Below are 22540 nucleotides of genomic sequence, written 5' to 3'. Positions count from 1 at the left end.
CCGTGTCCAGCCAGTCTGGTGTGTCCAGCCAGTACCCCGTGTCCAGCTAGACTGGTGTGTCCAGCCAGTACCCCGTGTCCAGCTAGACTGGTGTGTCCAGCCAGTACCCAGTGTCCAGCTAGACTGGTGTGTCTAGCCAGTACCCCGTGTCCAGCTAGACTGGTGTGTCTAGCCAGTACCCCGTGTCCAGCTAGACTGGTGTGTCCAGCCAGTACCCCGTGTCCAGCTAGACTGGTGTGTCCAGCCAGTACCCTGTGTCCAGCTAGACTGGTGTGTCCAGCCAGTACCCCGTGACCAGCTAATCTGGTGTCTGAAACTAAGCATGTGAGCAAATACCCCAAGACCTGTTTCTTCATCTGCCAGCAGCTACAAGCTACACCTTACCAGCCTGACACACACACACACACCTCCCTCTGAGTGTAAAGCCCCAAGAGGATCCCACCCCTAGAGAGGTTTTATATCCGCCATTGCCTTCATCTTATCCTGGTCTTCCCTTTAATATGGCAGCACTCTCTGTACCGGCTGTTACATGTCTCAATCAGGAGTGGGAGATTCAATTGTGTTTTTTAAATTGAACAAATAACTTAGTTTAAATTATTTATACTTCTGATATTCATTGTGTTGTCCATGTATGGTGATAGTCCAAGTTGGAGTTGCCCACTGCATACTGTCCTTGTCACACAGCAATGGAGCTGGCAAGACAACACAAACAGATCTGGCACTCAGGCTAGTGTTATTCTCAGTTTTTAAATCTTGTTTCTCTCTCCCATTCAAACAGGAACCTGCTGGACATGGACACCTTCTCCAAATCAGACCCTGGTATGTGATGCTTCTTTACAAGGGTTGCAAAGCCTTTCTTGTAAGCACTTACAAGTTTATATGAAAAGCTTAAAACATGATGTAATGACATCATCTGCATGACCTGTATAACATACACATGCCATTCTACTGTTCCGAGTGTTCTTAAAATAGAACTGTTGAAGGCGCTCCAGATACCACCATGGAACACATGGAACTACACAATGTATCTATCTTATCTTCAGTGACCATGCACCTTTAGGTAATTACTGTCAGTCTAGCCTCCAGGATAGTCAGGTACACAGCGTTATATGGCAAGTGTTGCCTTAAGGCTTAAGGTTCAACTCTCAACTCATCTTTTAATTACATGACTTTGCCTGATTGACTTGACAACTCCTTTGCTCTCCACTCCAAATTACGCACGCGCACACACACACACACACACACACACACACACACACACACACACACACACACACACACACACACACACACACACACACAGCCACCACTAACATTGAGTGGCTGCTGCCAACACACTGACTCAACTCCAGCCACTTTAATAATGGGAATTGATGGGATGTGATGTAAAATATATCACTAGCCACTTTAAACAATGCTACCTAATATAATGTTTACATACCCTACATTATTCATCTCATATGTATATGTATATACTGTACTCTATATCATCTACTGCATCTTTATGTAATACATGTATCACTAGCCATTTTAACTATGCCACTTTGTTTACATACTCATCTCGTATGTATATACTGCACTCAATACCATCTACTGTATCTTGCCTATGCCGCTCTGTACCATCACTCATTCATATATCTTTATGTACATATTCTTTATCCCCTTACACTTGTGTCTATAAGGTAGTAATTTTGGAATTGTTAGCTAGATTACTTGTTGGTTATTACTGCATTGTCGGAACTAGAAGCACAAGCATTTTGCTACACTCGCATTAACATCTGCTACCCATGTGTATGTGACAAATAAAATTAGATTTAGATTTTTGTTTTGTTTTTTTGACACACACACGACTGACGCATGTGGAGTAGTAGTTTCAGCGTATATGCTCCTCCAAGCAATTGAGGAGCCCTATATATTTTAAATGGACATTCCGCTGTTCAACTTCATTTCCAGCACCACCCCAACATCAACATATGTGAAAATTCAATGTTTCTATTGTTTTGAGTAAGATAAGTGTTTCCAATGACTTTGTCAACCAATTAGTAGGCAATGCCTCCTCATAATTGGTTAAAATCACATGATGATCACTGATGTTGTTGAAAATAAAATTAAATCAAATGTATTAATGTAGCCCTTCTTACATCAGCTGATATCTCAAAGTGCTGTACAGAAACCCAGCCTAAAACCCCAAACAGCAAGCAATGCAAGTGTAGAAGCATGGTGGCTAGGAAAAACTCCCTAGAAAGGCCAAAACCTAGGATGAAACCTAGAGGAACCAGGCTATGTGGGGTGGCCAGTCCTCTTCTGGCTGTGCCGGGTGGAGATTATAACAGAACATGGCCAAGATGTTCAAATGTTCATAAATGACCAGCAGGGTGAAATAATAATATCTCATCTATCTTTTTTACTACAAAACATAGAAATACAAACATGTTGCTCGAGATGATCAATATGAAGTTGAACATTTTTTACATTTCCCTTTACACATTGCAGCAGCACAAATTCAATTTGGCAATGTGTGCGTTGCCTTGTTTTGCAAGTCAGGATTTGTATTTTTGGTTTTATTGAACAGATGGCACAATAGAGGAAAGATGGAAGGTGAAGTATCAGTGGGCTGGATTCAAACCCATGCTGACTTTGGTCCATGCATGTTCCAGATTCAGCTACACTGACCACTGGACCACACAGGCCTCCACTTAGTGTCTGAACAGGAACTCTTCCATCTGCCTTTCAAGTCTACAGATCTTGTTGAGGAAAATCTGAGCATTTGTCATCAATGCATCTATCATTATCTTGGATACCCAGAACGAAAATATTGTGTCAGATGCTCGATTTAAGTTCTGTGGGGTAAACTGTTGCCCAAAACTCGTTTGTACATTTTCCAAGTCTATGGGCCGAATGCTCCCTCCCCTTCCGAAATTCCAAAGATTTGAAATCTTGATGAAAAATCTGAGTTCCAGGAAGAAGATTTATTGTTGGTTGTCCCATTCCACAGTCTGTCGACAGACGCGGCTACCTTTTATGATACGTGTGTCTGTCCATGAGAGACTACATCGCTCAGGATATCTCTATTTTCAGGGGAGAGAAATCCACACTTAATTGAACATGAAGTGGAAATTCACAACCCCTAACTCACAGCCCTCTGCATTTCAACACACCGTACTCAAGAAACGCTGTAAATACCACTGACCCAGAAGAGCCAATGGTACCGTAGTGATGCACTTCGCTATCCACTACACACAGACGTGTGTGTGTCCCTCAACTCATTCTCACCAATGGTAAAGGACTAATTAAATCTTCAATAGAGACTGTGTTCCTGATATAGGGAGCTTAGTAAACAAAGCCCTCGATTGATTTCTTTGTTTGATTTTGACTCTGTGAAGTGCTTCTTCATCACAGACAGGTACTTGTGTTACTTGAGTTATGTGTTACATTTCAATAGTGATTGTGAAAAGGTCACCTGTCTGCACAACTCAAAGCTGAATCCCGGATACATGTACTGTATATCTGATTCCAAAGAAAATGGATGCATCCCAAATGGCACCCTATTCTCTATGTAGTGCACTACTTTGCACTATAGCGAATAGGATGCTATTTGGGGACTACCATTGTCTAAACAGATTTTATGTACATTCTTTATTCAATATACCCTCACAGCAAGTCAGTTATGTTGGTTTGTATGTCTGGAATAGTAATGTATTCTGAATCAATTATTCTACATATATTTTAGATTTATTCTTAATTAATGTTACGTAATTACCATGGGGTGGCAGGGTAGCCTAATGGTTAGAGCGTTGGGCTAGTAACTGAAAGGTTGCAAGTTCGAATCCCCGAGCTGACAAGGTACAAATCTGTTGTTTTGCCCCTGAACAAGGCAGTTAACCCACTGTTCCTAGGCCGTCATTGAAAATAAGAGTTTGTTCTTAACTGACTTGCCTAGTTAAATAAAGGTTAAATAAAAAAAATAATAGGCCACCAGTTAATTTCATCCTGAAACTATATCTCTCTTGTCATGGTTACATACACACACACACACACACACACACACACACACACACACACACACACTTTTTTGATGGTGTGTGTTGGAGAGAAGATATAATGATGAGATACGGAGGGGTCCTGGACTTCAAACCCAGGCCGGACACTGTAAAGGTGGAAGCTCAGTGGTCCTGGATTAGCCGGGCCTTTCATGTCTCCTTTGGAACCTTCAGTGTGACCATTGAACCACAGTTCAATTGAGGCCAGAGTGCAGTCGATGGCTATCACGTAGTACTGTGAGACACACCCTAAAGGGAAGTGTCGCGCCAGCCTTGCACTCTTTCAACACTAGCTGACTCCGATAGGCCTTATGTTTTTGTTACATTGAAGCTTACTACTCAGTGTATACAAGTGCCTTCAGAAAGTATTCACATTTTCCCCACATTTTGTTGTGTTACAACTTGAATTTAAAATGGATTCCATTTGATGTTCTACACACAAACCCCATAATATCAAAGTGGAGTTATGTTTTTTTTTAAAAATTTTACAAATTAATAAAAAAATGAAAAGCTGAAATGTCTTGAGTCAATAACTATTCAACCCCTTTGTTATGGCAAGCCTTTGTTATGCGCCACTCGGGTCTAAGGCACTGCATCTCTGTGCTTGAGGCGTCACTACTGACCCTGGTTCGAATCCAGGCTGTATCACAACCGGCCTTGATTGGGAGTTCCATAGGGCGGTGCACAATTGGCCCAGCGTCGTCCGGGTTTGGCCGGTGTAGGCAGTCATTGTAAATAAGAATGTGTTCTTAACTGACTTGTCTAGTTAAATAAATAACAAACAAAAAAGTTCAGGAGAAAAACATGTGCTTAACGAGTCACATAAGTTGCATGGACTCACTCTGTGTGCAATAATAGTGTTTAACATGATCTTTGAGTGACTACCTCATCTCTGCACCCCACACATACAATTATCTGTAAGGTCCCTCAGTCGAGCAGTGAATTTAAAACACAAAGACCAGGGAGGTTTTCCAATGGCTCGAAAAAAAGGACATCTATTGGTAGATCCGGGGGGGGGGGGGACTGCCCACATACAATGCAGTTATTTAAACTTTGGATGGTGTATCAATACACCCAGTTACTACGAAGATACAGGCTTCCTTAACTCAGATGCCGGAGAGGAAGGAAACTGCTCAAGGATCTCACCATGAGGCCAATGGTGACTTTAAAACAGTTACAGAGTTTATTAATGGGTGTTATGGGAGAAAACTGAGGATGGATCAACAACATTGTAGTTACTCCACAATATCTTAAATGACAGAGTGAAAACAAGGAAGCCTGTACAAAATACAAATATTCTAAAACATGCATCCTGTTTGCAATAAGGCATTAAACTGCAAAAAATGTGGCAAAGAAATTGAGTTTATGTCCTGAATACTAAGGTTTTTGTTTGGGGCAAGTCATCGGCAAGGACTACAGAGATTTTTATGATAGAAAGAAACGGAATTGAGCTAAGCACAGGCAAAATCCTAGAGGGAAACCTGGTTCAGTCTGCTTTCCAATAGACACTGGCAAACATTCACCTTTCAGCAGGACAATAACCTGAAACACAAGACCAAATATACACTGGAGTGTCTTACCAAGACAACATTGAATGTTCCTGAGTGGCCTAGTTACAGTTTTTACTTAAATCGGCTTGCAAATCGGCTTGCAAGACTTGAAAATGTCTGTCTAGCAATAATCGACGACCAACTTTAGAGCTTGAAGTATGAAAAAAATAATAATAATTATAATAATAATGTGCAAATAATATACAATCCAGGTGTGCACAGCTCTTAGAGACTTACCCAGAAATAATCACAGCTGTAATTGTATTAAATGTGATTCTAACATGTATGACCCAGGGGTGTGAATACTTATGTAAATGAAGTATATATATGTATACAGTACCAGTCAAAAGTTTGGACACACCTTTTACTATTTTCTACTTTGTAGAATAATACTGAAGACATCAAAACTATGAAATAACACATATGGAATCACGTAGTAACCACAAACTGCTAAACAAATCAAAATATATTTAAGATTCTTCAAACTAGTCACCCTTTGCCTTGATTACAGCTTTGCACACTCTTGTAACAGATATATCTGTCATCAAGGCAAAGGGTGGCTACATTGAGTAATCTCAAATATAAAATATATTTTGATTTGTTTAACAGTTCTTTTTTTGGTTCCGACATGATTCCATGTGTCATTTCATAGTTTTGATGTCTTCACTATTATTCTACAATGTAGAAAATAGTCAAAGTAAAGAAAAACCCTTGAATGAGTAGGTGTGTCCAAACTTTTGACTGGTACTGTATATATATTGTTTAAATACTCAAATTTCAAAAAACATCTTTGCACTTTGTCATAATGGGGTTGTGTGTGTAGATGGGTGAGATTTTTTTATTCATTTTTTTTAATCCATTTTGAATTCCGGCTGTAACAACAATATAATGTGGAAAAAGTCAAGGGGTGTGAATACTTTCTGAAGGCACTGTTAACTGTTTCTTGTGAGATCAAGTCGTAACTTTACGGCAGATCTGTGTTTTCATTCAGGGATTTGGGGATCAGTCTTTGAGAGCTCAACCCATTATTTCTTTCACCTCTCATCGCTCCATCAAAATGGTCGTCAACGCCCTCATCTCCTCATGAGTACTTAGGGGATGTCTTGATGGTTGTGTTCCCTCATCCCCTCAGAAGTACTTATATTAGGGTCTTGATGATTCCCTCCTTCCCTTAAAATGATCTTTCCTAGGGGAACCCTGCTATAGGGGATGTGAAGTGTCTATCCTAGGGGAACCGGGCTCTAGAGGATGTGAAGTGTCTATCCTAGGGGAATCGGGCTCTAGAGGATGTGAAATGTCTATCCTAGGGGAACCGGGCTCTAGAGGATGTGAAATGTCTATCCTAGGGGAACCGGGCTCTAGAGGATGTGAAGTGTTTATCCTAGGGGAACCCGGCTCTAGAGGATGTGAAGTGTCTTTCCTAGGGGAACCCGAATACAGGGGATGTGGTGACGGTTGTACTGACCAACAGAACTCCTGAAGGGACACCTCATCAGATGCCCACCCACCCTTAATGGACAACACACTCAGTCTCCTTAAATGTTTCCGGATCCCCTCCCCCTACTTCATCTCTCCCTCCCTCCTTCCATCCCTCTCTCCCTCCTCTCCACTGGCCAGTCACTCTCCATGAAGGCTCCAATCTCCCTCTTGGGCTTAAAGAAATCACCGCCCCCAAACTCTCGACCCGAGTTTTCTCCTTTTATATATATTTATTATTATTATTATTATTATTACATATTAATTCAACCTTTATTTAACTAGGGAAATCCGTTGAATGAATTCTTATTTACATTGACGGCCTAGCCCGGCCAGACCCTCCCCTAATCCGGATGATGTTGGGCCAATTGTGCGCCGCCCTATGGGACTCCCGATCACGGCCGGATGTGATACAGCCCGGGATCAAACCCGGGTTGGTAGTGACGCCACTCAGGATCCTTCTTCTTTTCCATTGATGAAGGAAGCGGAGAGGAGGGGATGGAAAGCGCTTGCCTGGGCTGGGGCTTTATGGCATCACAGCTGGCTCGTACTTGTCCCACGGTGGCAGGATTATGCTGATTGGTTTCTGTATAGGGTGTGTTGGCGCGCTCCTCTTTGATTTGCTGTGATGTTTGTTTCTGGATGAGGAGAGGTAGGAATGCTAATTAAGTCCAGCCCCTTATCGCGACTTAGGGGAAGCACTGTAAATATGTCCAATCTTTAAGAAAGGAGGATACCTGTTGTATTGTTCAGAGGAGCTCTCCAGTGTTGGATAAGATATCTTCATATCAGACCAGGTTCAGTATAACTGAGTTCATCTCAAAGTCAGGTGCTATTCTTGCTTTCTGTGTTATGCTAAGCACATTGCAAGGGTGATGCCCCTGAGGAGATAAATAAAGTTGTATTAAATAACAGTAGCAGTGCGTGGGTAAAATCAATGGGGAAGCCAAGCCAGGAAAAAAAAAAAAATCATCACAAAACTGGAGAGCAACCTCTGTCTGGTGAAGTCCACAAAACATATTGCATGTAACAAACAGTTTCATGACCTACAGCATGGTCAAGCAAGTGAATGTTTCTGACATTTTTGGACTACCAAACAACTATTGATTTAGAACCACAGCGAGTTACTGCAAGTTGGAAAGTCAGGAGCTGCGTTCACTATTCCAGCACCATTTCAACTTCAATATTTCAACATCATCTAATCACCTATGTTTAGTGACAACTAAAAGATACCAAAAACAATTTAGTCCAATCAACGTAAGCTAAATATGATGTGGCTGTCCTTGGTTCTGATTTCTCTGTGTGTTCGTTCATGCAAGTAGAAAAAGCATATTTACTCACCCTACTTGTAGAGAAAGACCAATCCCATCCTCCTCTCTTTCATGTTGATGAAATGGTCTATTACTCTCTGTTGTGCAGTACACACTTTTAGTTGTCCTACGCTACCTGGATTAAATGCTTGCTCGCTAGCCCAACTTTCTTTTCATGGGCAACGATGGGGCAGCTAGTTAACGTTTAGCCTACTATACTGAACAAAAATATAAATGCAACATGTAAAGTGTTGGAGAAATGATCATCGCAAAATGATCTGTACACAATTCCTGGAAGCTGAACATGTCCCAGTTTTTCCATGGCCTGCGTACTCCCCAGACATGTCACACGTTGAGCCTGTTTGGGATGCTCTGGATTGACATGTACAACAGCGTGTTCCAGTTCCCGCCAATATCCAGCAACTTCGCACAGCCATTGAAGAGGAGCAGGATAACATTCCATAGGTCACAATCAACAGCCTGATCAATTCTATCTGAAGGAGATGTGCCGCGCTGCATGAGGCAGATGGGTCACACCAGATACTGACTGGTTTTCTGATCCACACCCCTACCTTTTTTAAAAGGTATCTATGACCCACATATTTATATCTGTATTCCCAGTCTTGTGAAATCCATAGATTAGGGCCTAATGAATTTATTTCAATTGACTGATTTCCTTATATGAACTGTAACTCGATAAAATCTTGCATTTTATATTTTTGTTCAGTATACATCTAGCTACTTCCATCCTCTCAGGCCAGGGCCACAATGTATAAATTTATGGTTGGATCAGAATCGCCATGAAAATCATTGGCCAGTATGGAGAATTAAGTAAAACCACAAGTTCAAATCCCTATCTCCATTCATTGCTAATTCAGGAAAGGGCCAATTGTAGCTAGCTAGCCACCGGAGGACAACGACACAAAGAGAAGCAACAATTCAAGTTTCCTGTCTATTACGTTTTGCTTTTGATGTGACGTAATTGTTGTGTAGTCAAATCCAAACTGGTTTGCCTTGACACTTTTTTTGGGGGGTGAGCCAGGACCAGTCACAGTTGAGCTCACTCAGTTTAGCTCAACACTGATGGGCTATTATTTTATACTTTTTATATCAAGGGAGGCCAAATACTCGCTGTCTTCCCTTGCATTCAGTGCTACGGGCGGCAACAATGTCATACTCTATTTGACCAGACAGAATCAGATAGATGGGCTACACATACAGAGACAGAGGCGCTGTTTCACTCACTCGGATGCTTTCTCATAAATACTCGCCACTGTTAAATAAGGAACATGCAGTATGTCACACAGTATGTCACACAGTAACCTATGCTTGTAGTCAATGCTGTGTGTACAGATGTAGGATTGTAATTTGAGCCAGTTTGTTACAGCAGGAAATTAATCCTGTAGCACAAGTTTTGAATTTCCGTCATTGCAGGAAAGTTGTCCTGCAACAGGGTGATCAAATTAAGATCCTACATCTGTACTAATAGCATAAGTATGAATGTGTCTGACAGTCTGAAAGCTATGCATACCTTGAGTGGGTATTGAAGCATGGCCATGAAAATATGGCCTCTTAGCTCTCTACAGGACCTGAGCATAATATAATGCTGGAAATTCTTGCAAGCTTATGGTGCAACGCAAAGCAATTCAATGCATCAATGTTTTAATTATATCTGTCTCTATTCAAATAAATTAACAGGTGAATTTGCAAAGACATCTAGTGCAGGAATTTGAATGAAATATTCTGGTACTTGGTATTCATTATTAATAATAAGGCTTTATTAATTTTAATTTGACCTTGTTTCCTCCCTCCCACTCGCTCTCGTTCTCTCTCTATTTCTCTCTTCACAGTTGTGGTTTTGTACGTTCAAGGCATCGGGACAAAGGAGTGGAGAGAGGTGAGTGAAAGTACTTTTTTATTACAGATTTTACGTATACGCCTTTGGAAGGATAAGCCATTCTTTGCTATTATACAGTTGAAGTCGGACGTTTACATACACCTTAGCCAAATACATTTAAACTCAGTTTGGAACAATGAGGAAGAGCATTCCTCTCTTTGAGGAACAGTTAAATTTTTGATTGAAATCGTTGCTAATACTACGGCAGAATCAATGCCTAATAGGGCTTAAAAGTGTGGAACCGACCCTAACTGGGCCTAACTGGTCTGAACAGGTTCTAACAAGTTCCAATTTGGATTCTCTCACAACCTCTGGTCTTGAGACTCCATAATAAATCACATTTCTTGTCAGCCAGACACAGCCAGGGGGAAGGCTCACCCATTCATATGTGGGTTAAATCATCTCTGACAGTCACATTGGGGGGGAAAGCCTTTAATAGACAAGTATACTTTAATTGGCAAAAGTCAGTCAAGATAATAATTGGTTTTTGGAATGAGTAATCAAAACATTTGGTCACAAATTTTTTTAAATTAAGAAGCTATTGGAACTCAAAGGGGCAAAAGCCTTGGATATGTGAACGAAGAGTATTGTGATGCCCTCTCTCTCTCTCTTCTTCTCTTCTCTCTCTGAGGGGGAGGGGTATGCATCAACAGCAATCGGTGTACTGACTCTAGCGCAGTGGAAGTTCACCCATCTTTGAATACCTAATGGTCAAATGCCGACCCTTCCACCTCCCCAAGAGAGTTTTCAGCTATTATTGTGACTGCTGTATATATTCCACCTCAGGACAAGATAAAGAACAAACTGGCACTTAACAAACTGTACAACACTATAAACAAGCAGGAAACCAAGCACCTGGAGGCTGCTTTTCTGGTTGCCAGTGATTTGAAATCTGCTTCATTAACAGTTCGTAAATCAATTAGGTGCCGGAACAAAAAGTGAACGTGAAATGGGGGTGACCTGAGGGGCTCTGAGGTACCGGAAAGCATCAGCAAAAAAAATCACCTTTTATAATTAAGTATTGCATGCCTATCATAGCATTTGCGTAGTAACAGGGAGCAGTAGACTAGAGGTGCTTGCAGAAGTTGCACACATTGGGAACATTTTGAGTAGCTTAGGGTCTACTTGCATTTCATGCAATTCTACGTCATTTTACATTACTGGAGACTTTGGCAGAATCCTTTTTAATACCGCACATATTATCGAAATGACAGGTTACTTTGACCCTGACAAACTGAGTATCTGAGATCAATAAAAACGATCTTGTCTTGAATCGATCAATAGCTTAGGCCTAGGTGTGTGGTAACACACATTGAAGGATATGATAGTCCTTAAAATGCTTTCCAGTTTCACTGACTCACCCAATGATGCGCAGCTGGTGATGGCCGATGCGTTCGTGCCAAAAGCCTATCTCTCTCTTGTTTTACTTTGTGAAACAATATTTTGAAGTTGATCAGATATTTTGGTAGTCTACAGCAGACGGATTACAGTTTTTCCCGCGATTATATATTGTGAAAGGCCTATTTTGTCTGCATACTGTTCACTAACAGATTTGCCACACGTTCCCGACTGTAGGCTATGCCTTGTTATTGGCGCTAGGCATTTTTTATATATATGAACCTCTGTGGCTAAATTATAGGCCTTCTCATGGTGTAGTAGGCTATTCTGAGTTATTCTATTTCTTTCTGAACAGGCAGCAGTAATTCCGTAACTTTGGCAAATTTATTTCAATTTATCAGGTGTGCTACTGCTCCTCCAGAACCCATCGTGCGGCTATGATTTTATAAGGAAATACATTATGAAGTGCAACACTGGAGAGATGAGTTGCAGGTTCATGTCAATCAGAGCAGAGCGATAATAGAAAGTGAATCTCTTTCTAGTTCTCTGAGAGATACAGACACCCTTCTCACACGGCCACGCGTTGGTTTCAAACATAGGTTACAATGTTGTGTAAACCATAAGCTCGGGCTGGCCCAACCCGAATCAACTCTTAGAATATCAGGCCTAGGCTGAAAATTGACTTTTTCACGATGCGTTTTTTTTAGGGGGCAGGAGAATTAAGACGAGGCAATGAACTTTCACTTTAATTCACATTTTTACATTGCAAATAGTGAAAGTTATGTTTCATATAATAAGAGTTAACGAATCGGGCCAAATCGGTTCAGGAAGGAAACAGTACTTAATGGAGAGGTGCCAGGTCCTGTTTCGGTAGGATCCGGCTCAAATGAGCCACTAGTCATTAAGAAACGTGATGCCCAACTTCCATCAACATGTCTCCTTCACCACTAGGGGCAATAAAGTCCTAGACCACTGCTATTCTACACACAAGTGTAAGGATCAACGCTGGTAGACGAGAAGCAGGTACAGGGAGAACATTTAATGAACAACATACGTGAAACAGAACAGGAACAGCGTCTGGACAGGGGAAAAATAACGACATCAAAGCTGACAAAGGGAACAAAGTCGGGAGCAGACAGAAATAGGGAAGTCAATCAACAAAGTGAAGGAGTCCAGGTGAGTCCCATATTGCGCAGCTGCGCGTAATGATGGTAACAGGTGTGCGTGATAAAGGGCAGCCTGGCGCGAGAGGGAGAGAGGGAACAGGTGTGACAGTACCGCCTCCTCTAGGGGTGCCACCCGGCGTCCCACCTGGGCGAGCCTGACGGGCCGGCCGAGGCATGGGCGCCAGACTAGCCAGCTGGGGCGTTGGAGCCCAACGAACCAGCTGAGGGGTCATAGTCCGGCCATCCGGCTGTGGCGTGGGAGCCCGGCTAGCTAGCTGAGGCACCCCCGGTTCCCTCGGCGACAGCACCCGGACCCGAAGTCCCCAACCAAATCAAAAAACAAAACTCCCTGATGCTTCTTTTAGGGGTGTCAGCATTCTGTCGGATCGACGCTGATAGACGAGAAGCAGGTACAGGGAAAACATTTTAATGAACGACGGACATGAAACAGAACAGGAACAGCGTCTGGGCAGGGAAAAATAACGACATCAAAGCTGACAAAGGGAACAAAGTCAGGAGCAGACAAATAGGGAAGTCATATTGTGCAGCTGCGCGTAATGATGGTGACAGGTGTGCGTAATAAAGGGCAGCCTGGTGCCCTCGAGCACCAGAGAGGGAGAGCGGGAGAAGGCGTGACAACAAGCAAGCATACAAGGCCCTCCCTCGTTCCCCTTCAGCAAATCAGATCATGATTCTATACTCCTCCTTCCTGTCTACATGCAGAAGCTCAAAGAGGAAGTACCCATGATGTTCTCCATAGAGAAATTGTACGCCGAATCGGAGGCTATGCTACAGGACTGCTTTGTTCACGCTGACTGGAAGATGTTCCGTGATTCTGCCGATAGCATCGACGAGCTAACCACCTCTATCACTGGCTTCATTAGAAAATGCATCACCGAAGTTTGTCCCCACAGTGAAGGTTCGCTGCTTCCCCAATCAAATTAATAAATTCCCTTAGTCTCCGTTGCCACCAAAAACTCATTCACTTATTTGTCTCCCTTGCCTTCTGTCTGGTTCAATAACCACAAAGTCAGATTCCACAGTCACATTCTGCCTCTGCGAATGACGTCATTACTTTTTTAAAGAAATAGAGCACACTTTTATGAAAGAAGAGATCACTTCTTCTATGCAAATGTTGTTGATCAGTACAATAAAATAATTTGTTCTCATAGCAGTTGCCGATAAAAATAAGTCCTTAATGGAAGTAATTGTTAGTCATCTGTAGCTACATGATATCAGCTCAATAACTCAATGCATGCACACACTCCTACTGAATAATATACATTCACCTGTGTTGTGACTAGAACTAGTCTGACTAACATCTTGATTTACCCAGTTTATCAATAGAGATTTACCATTATATTGTTTTTTAGTTAGATTGGTAAAAACAAAGTCAAATTGAATGTATAATTTATTCATTAATGCATAGCCTACATTGTTGTCTAAAACCTGTTTACATTAAAATGTTCAAATGAAATTGAACTCAAAAGAGGCCCAAGGTTTGAACAGAGCAGTAGCTAAGTTTGGACAAGTGTCATTCTGTGACTTTGGCTAATATGCCAATTTTGTTGTGGTATTGTTTTGGTATCGAGTATCGTGATGATATTGAGTATAGTGATACTAAACCGGGTATTGGTATCAAAGTCCAAATTCTTGTATCATGACAACACTAATCCTCACATGTCTCAAGCTGACCACCATCATTCCTGTTCCCAAGGACTCTACGGCTACCTGCCACAATGACTCCCGCCCTGTAGCACTCACATCTGTAATCATAAAGTGTTTTGAAAGGCTGGTTATCAACTCCATCATTCCAGATACCCTAGACACACTGTAATTTGCATACCGATCCAACAGATCCATAGATGACACAATCTCAATTATACTTTACACTGCCCTCACCCATCTAGATAAGAGGAATACCTATGTAAGAATGCTGTTCATTCACTACAGCTCAGCATTCAACACCAAGCCCGTCACCAAGTTTGGGACCCTGCAACTGCATCCTGGACTTCCTGAAGGGCTGACCCCAGGTGGTGAGGGTAGGCAGCATCACCTCTGCCAATCTGACCCTCAACACAGGGGGCACCACAGGAGTGTGTGCTTAGTCCCTTCCTGTTCTCCCTGTTCACCCACGACTGCTTGGCCACACACGACTCCAACACCATAATAAAGTTTGCTAACGACATGACGGTGTCAGGCCTGATCTTCTTCAATGTCAATAAGACCAAGGAGCTGATCGTGGACTACAGGAAACGGAGGGAGGCACGCCCCCATCCACATTGATGGGGCTGTAGCGTAGCAGGTTGAGCGTTTCAAGTTTGTCTGTCTCCAAATCACTAGGGACTGAAAATGGTCCACACACACAGACACAGTCTTGGAGGCACGGCCTCTCCCCCTTAGGAGGTTGAAAAGATTTGGCATGGGCCCTCAAATCCTCAAAAGATCTATAGTTGCACAATTGAGAGCATCTTGACTGGCTGCATCCCTGCTTGGTATGGCAACTGCACCTGTGGACAGACCAGTACAATCACTGGGGCAGAGCTCCCTGCCATCCAGGACCTCTATATCAGGCGGTGTGAAAGGAAGGCCTGGAAAATTGTCAGACTCCAGCCACCCAAGTCAGACTATTCTCTCTGCTTCCGCTCGGCAAACCGTACTGGAGCAAAAAGTCTGACACCAACAGGCTCCTGAACAGCTTCCATCCCCAAGCCATAAGGCTGCTAAATAGCTAACAAAATGGCTACAGGGACTATCTGCAATGATCCTTCTATTTTATGCACAGACTATGCACACTCAAGATTTTACACACACTCTCACACACACACACACACACACACACACACACACACACGCACACGCACACGCACACGCACACACACACTCCCGCACTCACACACACACTTCAATTGCTCACACACACAACACGCACACACACACAACACGCACACACATACTGACTCACACACAGTACAATCATCATATACGCTAAAGTACTACTTAGTAGTTTTTTGGGCTAACTGTACTTTATTTTACATTTTTTTACTTTCAACTTTTACTTTTACTTCTCCACATTCCTAAAGAAAACAATGTACTTTTTACTCCATACATTTTCCCTGACACCCAAAGTACTTGTTACATTTTGAGAGGCTGACTGGAAAATGGTTCACATGCTTATCAAGAGAATCTCCCTGGTCACCGCTACTGTCTCTGATCTGGCTGACTCACTAAACACAAATGCTTCGTTTGTAAATTATGTCTGAGTGTTTGAGTGTGCCCCTGGCTATCCGTAAATTAAACAAAACAAGAAAAGTGTGCTGTCTGGTTAGCTTAATATAAGTAATTTGAAATAATTTATACTTATACTTTTGATACTTAAGTACATTGTAGCATATATATTTACTTTAGTATATTTAAGACCAATACTTTTAGACTTTTACTCAAGTAGTATTTTACTGGGTGACTTTCATTTTTACTTGAGTCATTTTCTATTAAGGTATCTTTACTTTTACTCAGGTATGACAATTGGGTACTTTTTCCACCACTGTTGCCTAGTCACCTTACCCTTATACATAGCTAACCCTACCACTCCATATCCCTGCATATTGGAAATAGTATTGGCACTGACCCTGTATATAGCTTGCTTACTTTCTCCTGTTCTTCTTGTTATTGTTTCTTGTGTGTTTTGGTTCTATTTTACTTAATTGTTTAGTACCACTATTATTGATTACTGCATTGTTGGGAAAGGAATTTCACTGTACTTGTGCACGTGACAATAAAACTTGGAACTTGGTTTAAGTTCTGTGTTGCGATATCAAAGGTGCTCAGCGGTTACCTTCCACAGGAAACCACACAGGTAGACACTGCCCAGCAAGCCTTAATCAGTATCTTGGGGAGAGAAATACCTACATCCACAGACACACACACTGTCTGTAATATGAGTAAGTCACTTTGCATAAAGGCGTATGCTAAATAGCTACAAATGTTTTTTTCACCAAAAACTGGGGGAACATTGGCCTATAGTTGCTTTAGTGAGGAGCCAATGCGGCGGCAGGTAGCCCAGTGGTTAGAGCGTTGGACCGAAAGGTTGCAAGATCGAGTCCCCGAGCTGCAAGATCAAATCCCCGAACTGACTAGGTAAAAATCTGTTGTTCTGCCCCTGAACAAGGCAGTTAACCCACTGTTCCTTGGCCATCATTGAAAATAAGAATTTGTTCTTAACTGACTTGCCTAGTTCAATAAAGGTAAAATACATTTTTTTAAATTACACCAGTCAGCTGAATGGATGTGCTGATCCTTCAGGAACAGGATACCTTTACAGTGATAGTTTAAGAAAATGCTAGATTGCTGTGCGATGTATCAAATGAAGAATACAGCAATCTTTTTGGGATAAACTCCCTTACTTACAAACTAAGCCAGGATGTTTCATACCAATCTTTCCTGACAATCATTTAATGCTCCCTCCAAGTCTTTTGAAATATAAAAGTGATAAATGTTTGGTATTTACTTTTCAGAACTTTTGTTCCTTTACACTTTGGTAAATCTGGTCCTGTCTTAATAAAGTTACCCTGTGAATGTATCAGTTTCTTCCCTTTTTTTCCAATGAATGCAGCATAGACTGGTCTGCGCTTAGTTTCAGACTCTCAACATTGGCTATTCTGTATGTTGTGCATGGATTCAAGTACTTACAATGTTTTGCCATAGGCGAATTAAACGACTTGTGCTGGTGTTCAGAATGTTTTGTAAAGGGTAACTTAGAACATCAGCCCATTAGCTTTTTTTCTCCAAAAATATATTTAATCCATTATCCTCCTCAACTTTTTAAGTCTCCAGCCATCACTGTCTGAACGATAAAAGTTTGGTATTTACTCTTCAGAACCATATTTTCTCTTCACTTTTTATATAATAAACGGCCAGCCAAAAAGTTACATCTCTGTGAACTTCTCAATGAGTTTCCCCCCTTTAATTTCCCATGAAAGTCTCGCTCTGCCATGACGAGCTCCTCAGTTTTGCTCTGTCTATTTTCCGGCACTCTTTTATAATAAATCTGGATGAAGAGAAGAGCAGCTCGTTTCTGCTTCCGTTGCCAGGTTGGAGCCGAGCCTGGACTTGCCCATATGCTTCCATTTCCCAGTCTGCTGGCCGACCTCCCTCAGGCGGTGCTGCGGTGCAGTTTAATCACTGTGTAAAAGATGCATTCTTTGCCCACCGCTACGGATGCTGTTTGGCAGGCTCTCTCATCAGTAAGAAATATGGGGCTCACCACCCTGGGTCGTGCTCATGAGCAGGCAAATAAAAAAGTTTTGCAACACTAGTACTGAGGACTAACCGAAATGGCGGTTATTTTTGTATTTTTTTTACGTTTCTGTGAGCTCAATGCGCACATTGCTGCGCAGTTTCTCTAGAGATAAATAATAAAACCATAAAATAAAACAAATGTAATATACACAACTGAAATATTTAATTAAAGAAAAGTAAGCAGTCACTACTAGGGATTAATATTTCCCCCAAAAAGTTTCAGTACTGCGAATAATTCATATTAATCCCGAGAAATACCGCAAAAATACTGCCACTATGCCAGGGATCTACCAAAATAAGATTGTAAAGATTTTATAGCAAGTGAATTTGATATTTAGAAATGATAGAGTAACTTTGTTCACAAATGACGTTGTTGTGAATTGCGAAACTGACCGTTCATAAATTCTGAGTATTATCATGTAACTCAATTAGTTCAGCTAATTTCAGCAGTAAGCCTAGGTTATCTCGACACACAGGACGTGCAGAGCGCACCCCGAGTAGGCTATAGCGTTGCGAATCATACAAACTTTGTAATGGCAGTCAAACAAAAGGCAAATTACCAAAGTAGCTAACCTTGCTAGATAAGGTCCAAAGAATGACAGAATATATCCTATTTGGCTAAATCGAATGGATTATTAGACAGATAACAGATCAGCTCATGAGTAATGGAGACATGAAGAGAGAAATGTTATTAAATATGAAGTAATCTTAACAGGGACCAACTGTTTAAAAAAACATATACTCTCATGCTGTTTATTTATCACACATTCTCTACCGAAGCTCTCAATCGAAGCGGGGGACATGTTATAGCGGTATTTTGACATGCATAGGCGAGACATCCTTTGATAATGCAATCTATGGGTTACAGAATAAAGTTAGGAATGTTCATGTGAGGAGTTCGAATTTTTGGATTCAGAGAGATTGGGACGATAGGAAAATAGCCTCGGCTCTATATAAGGCTACTTTGTGAGTCAATATATAAATAATCCACTTGATTTATATTTCTGATCAGTGATAGATGAGCAAACTAATAAATTAGCTACAACTTCCTCTTGTCCAGCCAGAGGTCAATTAACCAAATATACAGACAGATTCAGTGAAACAAAATCTCATTGATTGATTATTAGACAATCCACAGGATTTTGGTCAGGAGTAGGACAGGCATTGTGGTAAATGTTCTGATCAGCTAATATATGAATAAAGGTGATCATTAGCACTCACCTCATCTTAGCTAACATTTTCCCCAGCCTAATTGTTACCAAATATCCAAAAGGAGTGAACACAACCTGACATTGATTGATTTATCTAGACAAATCCCCCACGCTTGTCTTAAAGCAGCGTGATGGCACTCTCCCAATCAAGAAGATGCCATTTAACTAGGCAAGTCAGTTAAGAACAAATTCTAATTTACAATGACGGCCTACCCCGGCCAAAGCTAGGCCAATTGTGCGCCGCCCTATGGGACTCTCAATCACGGCCGGTTGTGATACAGCCTGGAATCGAACCAGGGTCTATAGTGACACCTCTAGCACCGAGAAGCAGTGCTTTAGACCACTGCGCCACTCGGGAGCCCAAAATTAGTATTACGGTTGGACATGACTTTGGGATTTTCAGTATAAGCAAGAATTTGAAACATGCTTTCAATTGCATTAGCCTACTTCATTTCAATATTTTCATAATTCAGTTGCTCATAACTAAGGTGAGTTTTACACTGCGCTTTTTCTAGGACCAATGGCTGTTTCCTCGTTTCCTTACCCCGCTGCTGCTCGCCTCCACCTTGTGTTCCTCGCTAGTTTAAATCAATATAGCTAACTGTTTTCTTGAAATCTGGATTTATTTCCGGTTCGGGCTCATTTAATTTCTGTGATGTCGGACAAGGCATGGGCTCAGTCTTTAGGTCACCGGGTTTGGGTCGGACCGGGATCAGATTTGTTCTGATGAGAACTCTAAACTGCATTCGGGTCTCATGTGCAGTCTGGCAGGATCAATTATGCGTGTGCTTTGAATTTATGGTAACTTTGTGTGAAAAAAATATGCTAGGCTAAATGCTTCCATGCTACATCCGATAATGTGCTATTATATTTTATCAATCTGTTGCTACGCATGTTGTTTGTTTTGTATTAGTGCCACATTGGGACAAAATGTTGTATTTCCCGGGCCTTGTCATTACATTTTTTCAGGAAATGTGAAGAGTGGTCCTGGGACAGTCCTGGGATCGCGGGTACCATTGTTAATCCCCAGTCGCTAGCATCATGGGACTTTTATTTATGTTTTTTTTCTGTGTTGTTACAACATTCAACCCACATAATTCATAGTGCATTTAATGTAAAAAAATAAAAAAGTATTCTAAACAAATCAAACCTACCTCCAAAAAGCACTAATTGCTCAGCATTATGCAACACAAAACTAAAATGAGCATTTCTTATTGGACAAGTCTAGGTTAGTCCTTCCTTGTTTTAGTCTGTTTTCTTCTGTTTAATTCCAAATGAACACAACCCTGGTACGGTAGTATAGATAGGCATTGAGAGGATGTGTAGAATTATGGAACTTGGCTCGGAGCTTGTTTTGATGCAGTTCGGTTAGTAGCAGAGATTTTTTGTTTGTCTAACAATATGAAACAAGATAATTAGTATTAGTTTCACCAGCAGCTCTGCAGAGCCAAGTTGACTAGAATCCAAAGCAAGTGCGAAACCGAGACAAAACAAAGTTTTCTTCAATGATATAATAATAATATGCCATTGAGCAGACGAAGTGACATAGTCATGCGTACATACGTTTTATAACGGATTCAGTTCTCAAATAATGAAACGTTACAAAACAAACACAAAAAAAACGGATGAACAAGTTTTTGGACCAGAACGACAAAGCTATTTATTCCTCATTGAAGTGTGTGTGTGTGCGTGCGTGAGGCAGGCAGCCTTTCCTCCTCCTCTCTCTCGTCTCTCTTTGAGCTAAAGCTAAAGAGGATTCATTAGGCTGACTCCAGAGCACCTGGCTGCATGCAGAGCCACACTCTGTGGGAAGTCACAGTGACGCTAACGATGCTAACCTACTTTCTACCGAGTTCTTACAGAATAACAATGATGGCTCTCGATTCCCGACTCACGGCGGGCGGCGTGACATTCGGCGGCCACATGTCTTATTTTGGAATACATGTTGGATCCTTGAGCGATTTGCTGTCTGGATGAGCTTTTCTTTCTCCCTCACTTTCTCTGTTTTAGAACTTTTTTTTAATTAACATTTTTTAAAGAACTTAGTCTGGCTTTCAACTTACTCTTGAAAGTTGTCATAGTAGAATACAGAAGGTGCAATTTTGAAATTGAGTCGTACATCATCAGTTTTCCTTTTGTCATGTTAGTCATTGCATACCTTAAGTCATTTAAAACTTGTATGAAATTTCCAGATCAACTAGCCAGCTAATGATTTTTAGCTAGGTTTTTATCCTAAAGAACACTACTAGTCCTTAGGCCAGGCCAGGCCTGGGCAATTACAGTCCTGTCACACTTTTCCCCCATCATCCCTAGCAAACACTTCTGATTTAAACTAATTGCGTTTTTAACTGACGATCATGATTAGTTGATTACTGGAGTCAGGTGTGTTAGCTGGGGCAAAAGTGTGACACCAATCAGGCCCCCGAGGACTGGAGTTTCCCAGGCCTGCCTTAGGCTGATTTGACTCCATGTTATCTCTGCTATCTGTCTGCATGTAGACATAGAAACCCTTCTCTAAGCTCGAACCAAAGGACCCAGGCAGTTGTTAATTTATCACACACACACACACACACACACACACACACACACTGCAGGGCCTTATGAGTATCGGCTGCCTTAATAAGCAACGAGGGATCAAACGAGTGATGCAACTGCAAGTCAAGAGCCCCCCTCTCTGACACATCTGCCTCCTCTTCACCACCACCCTCCGTCCCCAACCCCCTCGACACCTCCCGACGCTCATCCCGCCATCCTATCCCTCAGCACCTGTCAAGTCATCCACTACGCTCGACACACACACAAGCACAGAACAGGGCGACAGGAAGAGTAATCTAATACATCTATGCTGTTCTTTCATTCCTCCAAGATATGAAATGAATGAATCTGTAGATCTGTCTTTTATGGATGACACTTTTGAGTACATTGTATTTTGACACCTGTCATCATAGTTTGAGCGCTCCAAGGATTGAATCTACCAAGTTTCCATCAACGCCAGATACCTGCTGCTGCACTTCTTAAAGCAGCTGTGTTGTTTCAGAATGGGATAGCCAGTGGTCCCAAACATCTGTTGGGAGACTTGGGAGTCATTATTTGGAGAGAGAAGGGAAAAATAGGCTGGCTAAATGCATTGGCGATTTTAGCTTGTAAATCTTGGTGGTACAAAGAACACTTTAAAAAAAATGCATGCCAGCAAAGCAACTACACAACACAGAATCATGTTAAAAACTGTCCATTGTGCCAATAGATGGTATGCA

The 22540-nt window shown here is 41.6% G+C and overlaps 1 protein-coding gene across 1 annotated transcript in view; it reads left to right on the top strand.

Annotated features, from left to right (window-relative positions):
* Positions 1 to 22540, top strand: part of LOC110528512 (copine-9) — a 136017-nt gene that overhangs the window by 12575 nt on the left and 100902 nt on the right. Inside the window, exons 2-3 of the mRNA XM_036984091.2 lie at positions 779 to 819; positions 10227 to 10273. Coding sequence (XP_036839986.1) covers positions 779 to 819; positions 10227 to 10273 — 88 coding nt within the window. The remainder of the gene's footprint in view (positions 1 to 778; positions 820 to 10226; positions 10274 to 22540) is intronic.

The sequence above is a fragment of the Oncorhynchus mykiss genome, chromosome 7 (genome assembly GCF_057628025.1).
Source record: "Oncorhynchus mykiss isolate SJ-2025 chromosome 7, ASM5762802v1, whole genome shotgun sequence".
NCBI lineage: Eukaryota > Metazoa > Chordata > Actinopteri > Salmoniformes > Salmonidae > Oncorhynchus > Oncorhynchus mykiss.
The sequence above is the reverse complement of the archived record's forward strand: the minus strand, read 5'-3'. Positions and strand labels throughout refer to the sequence as shown.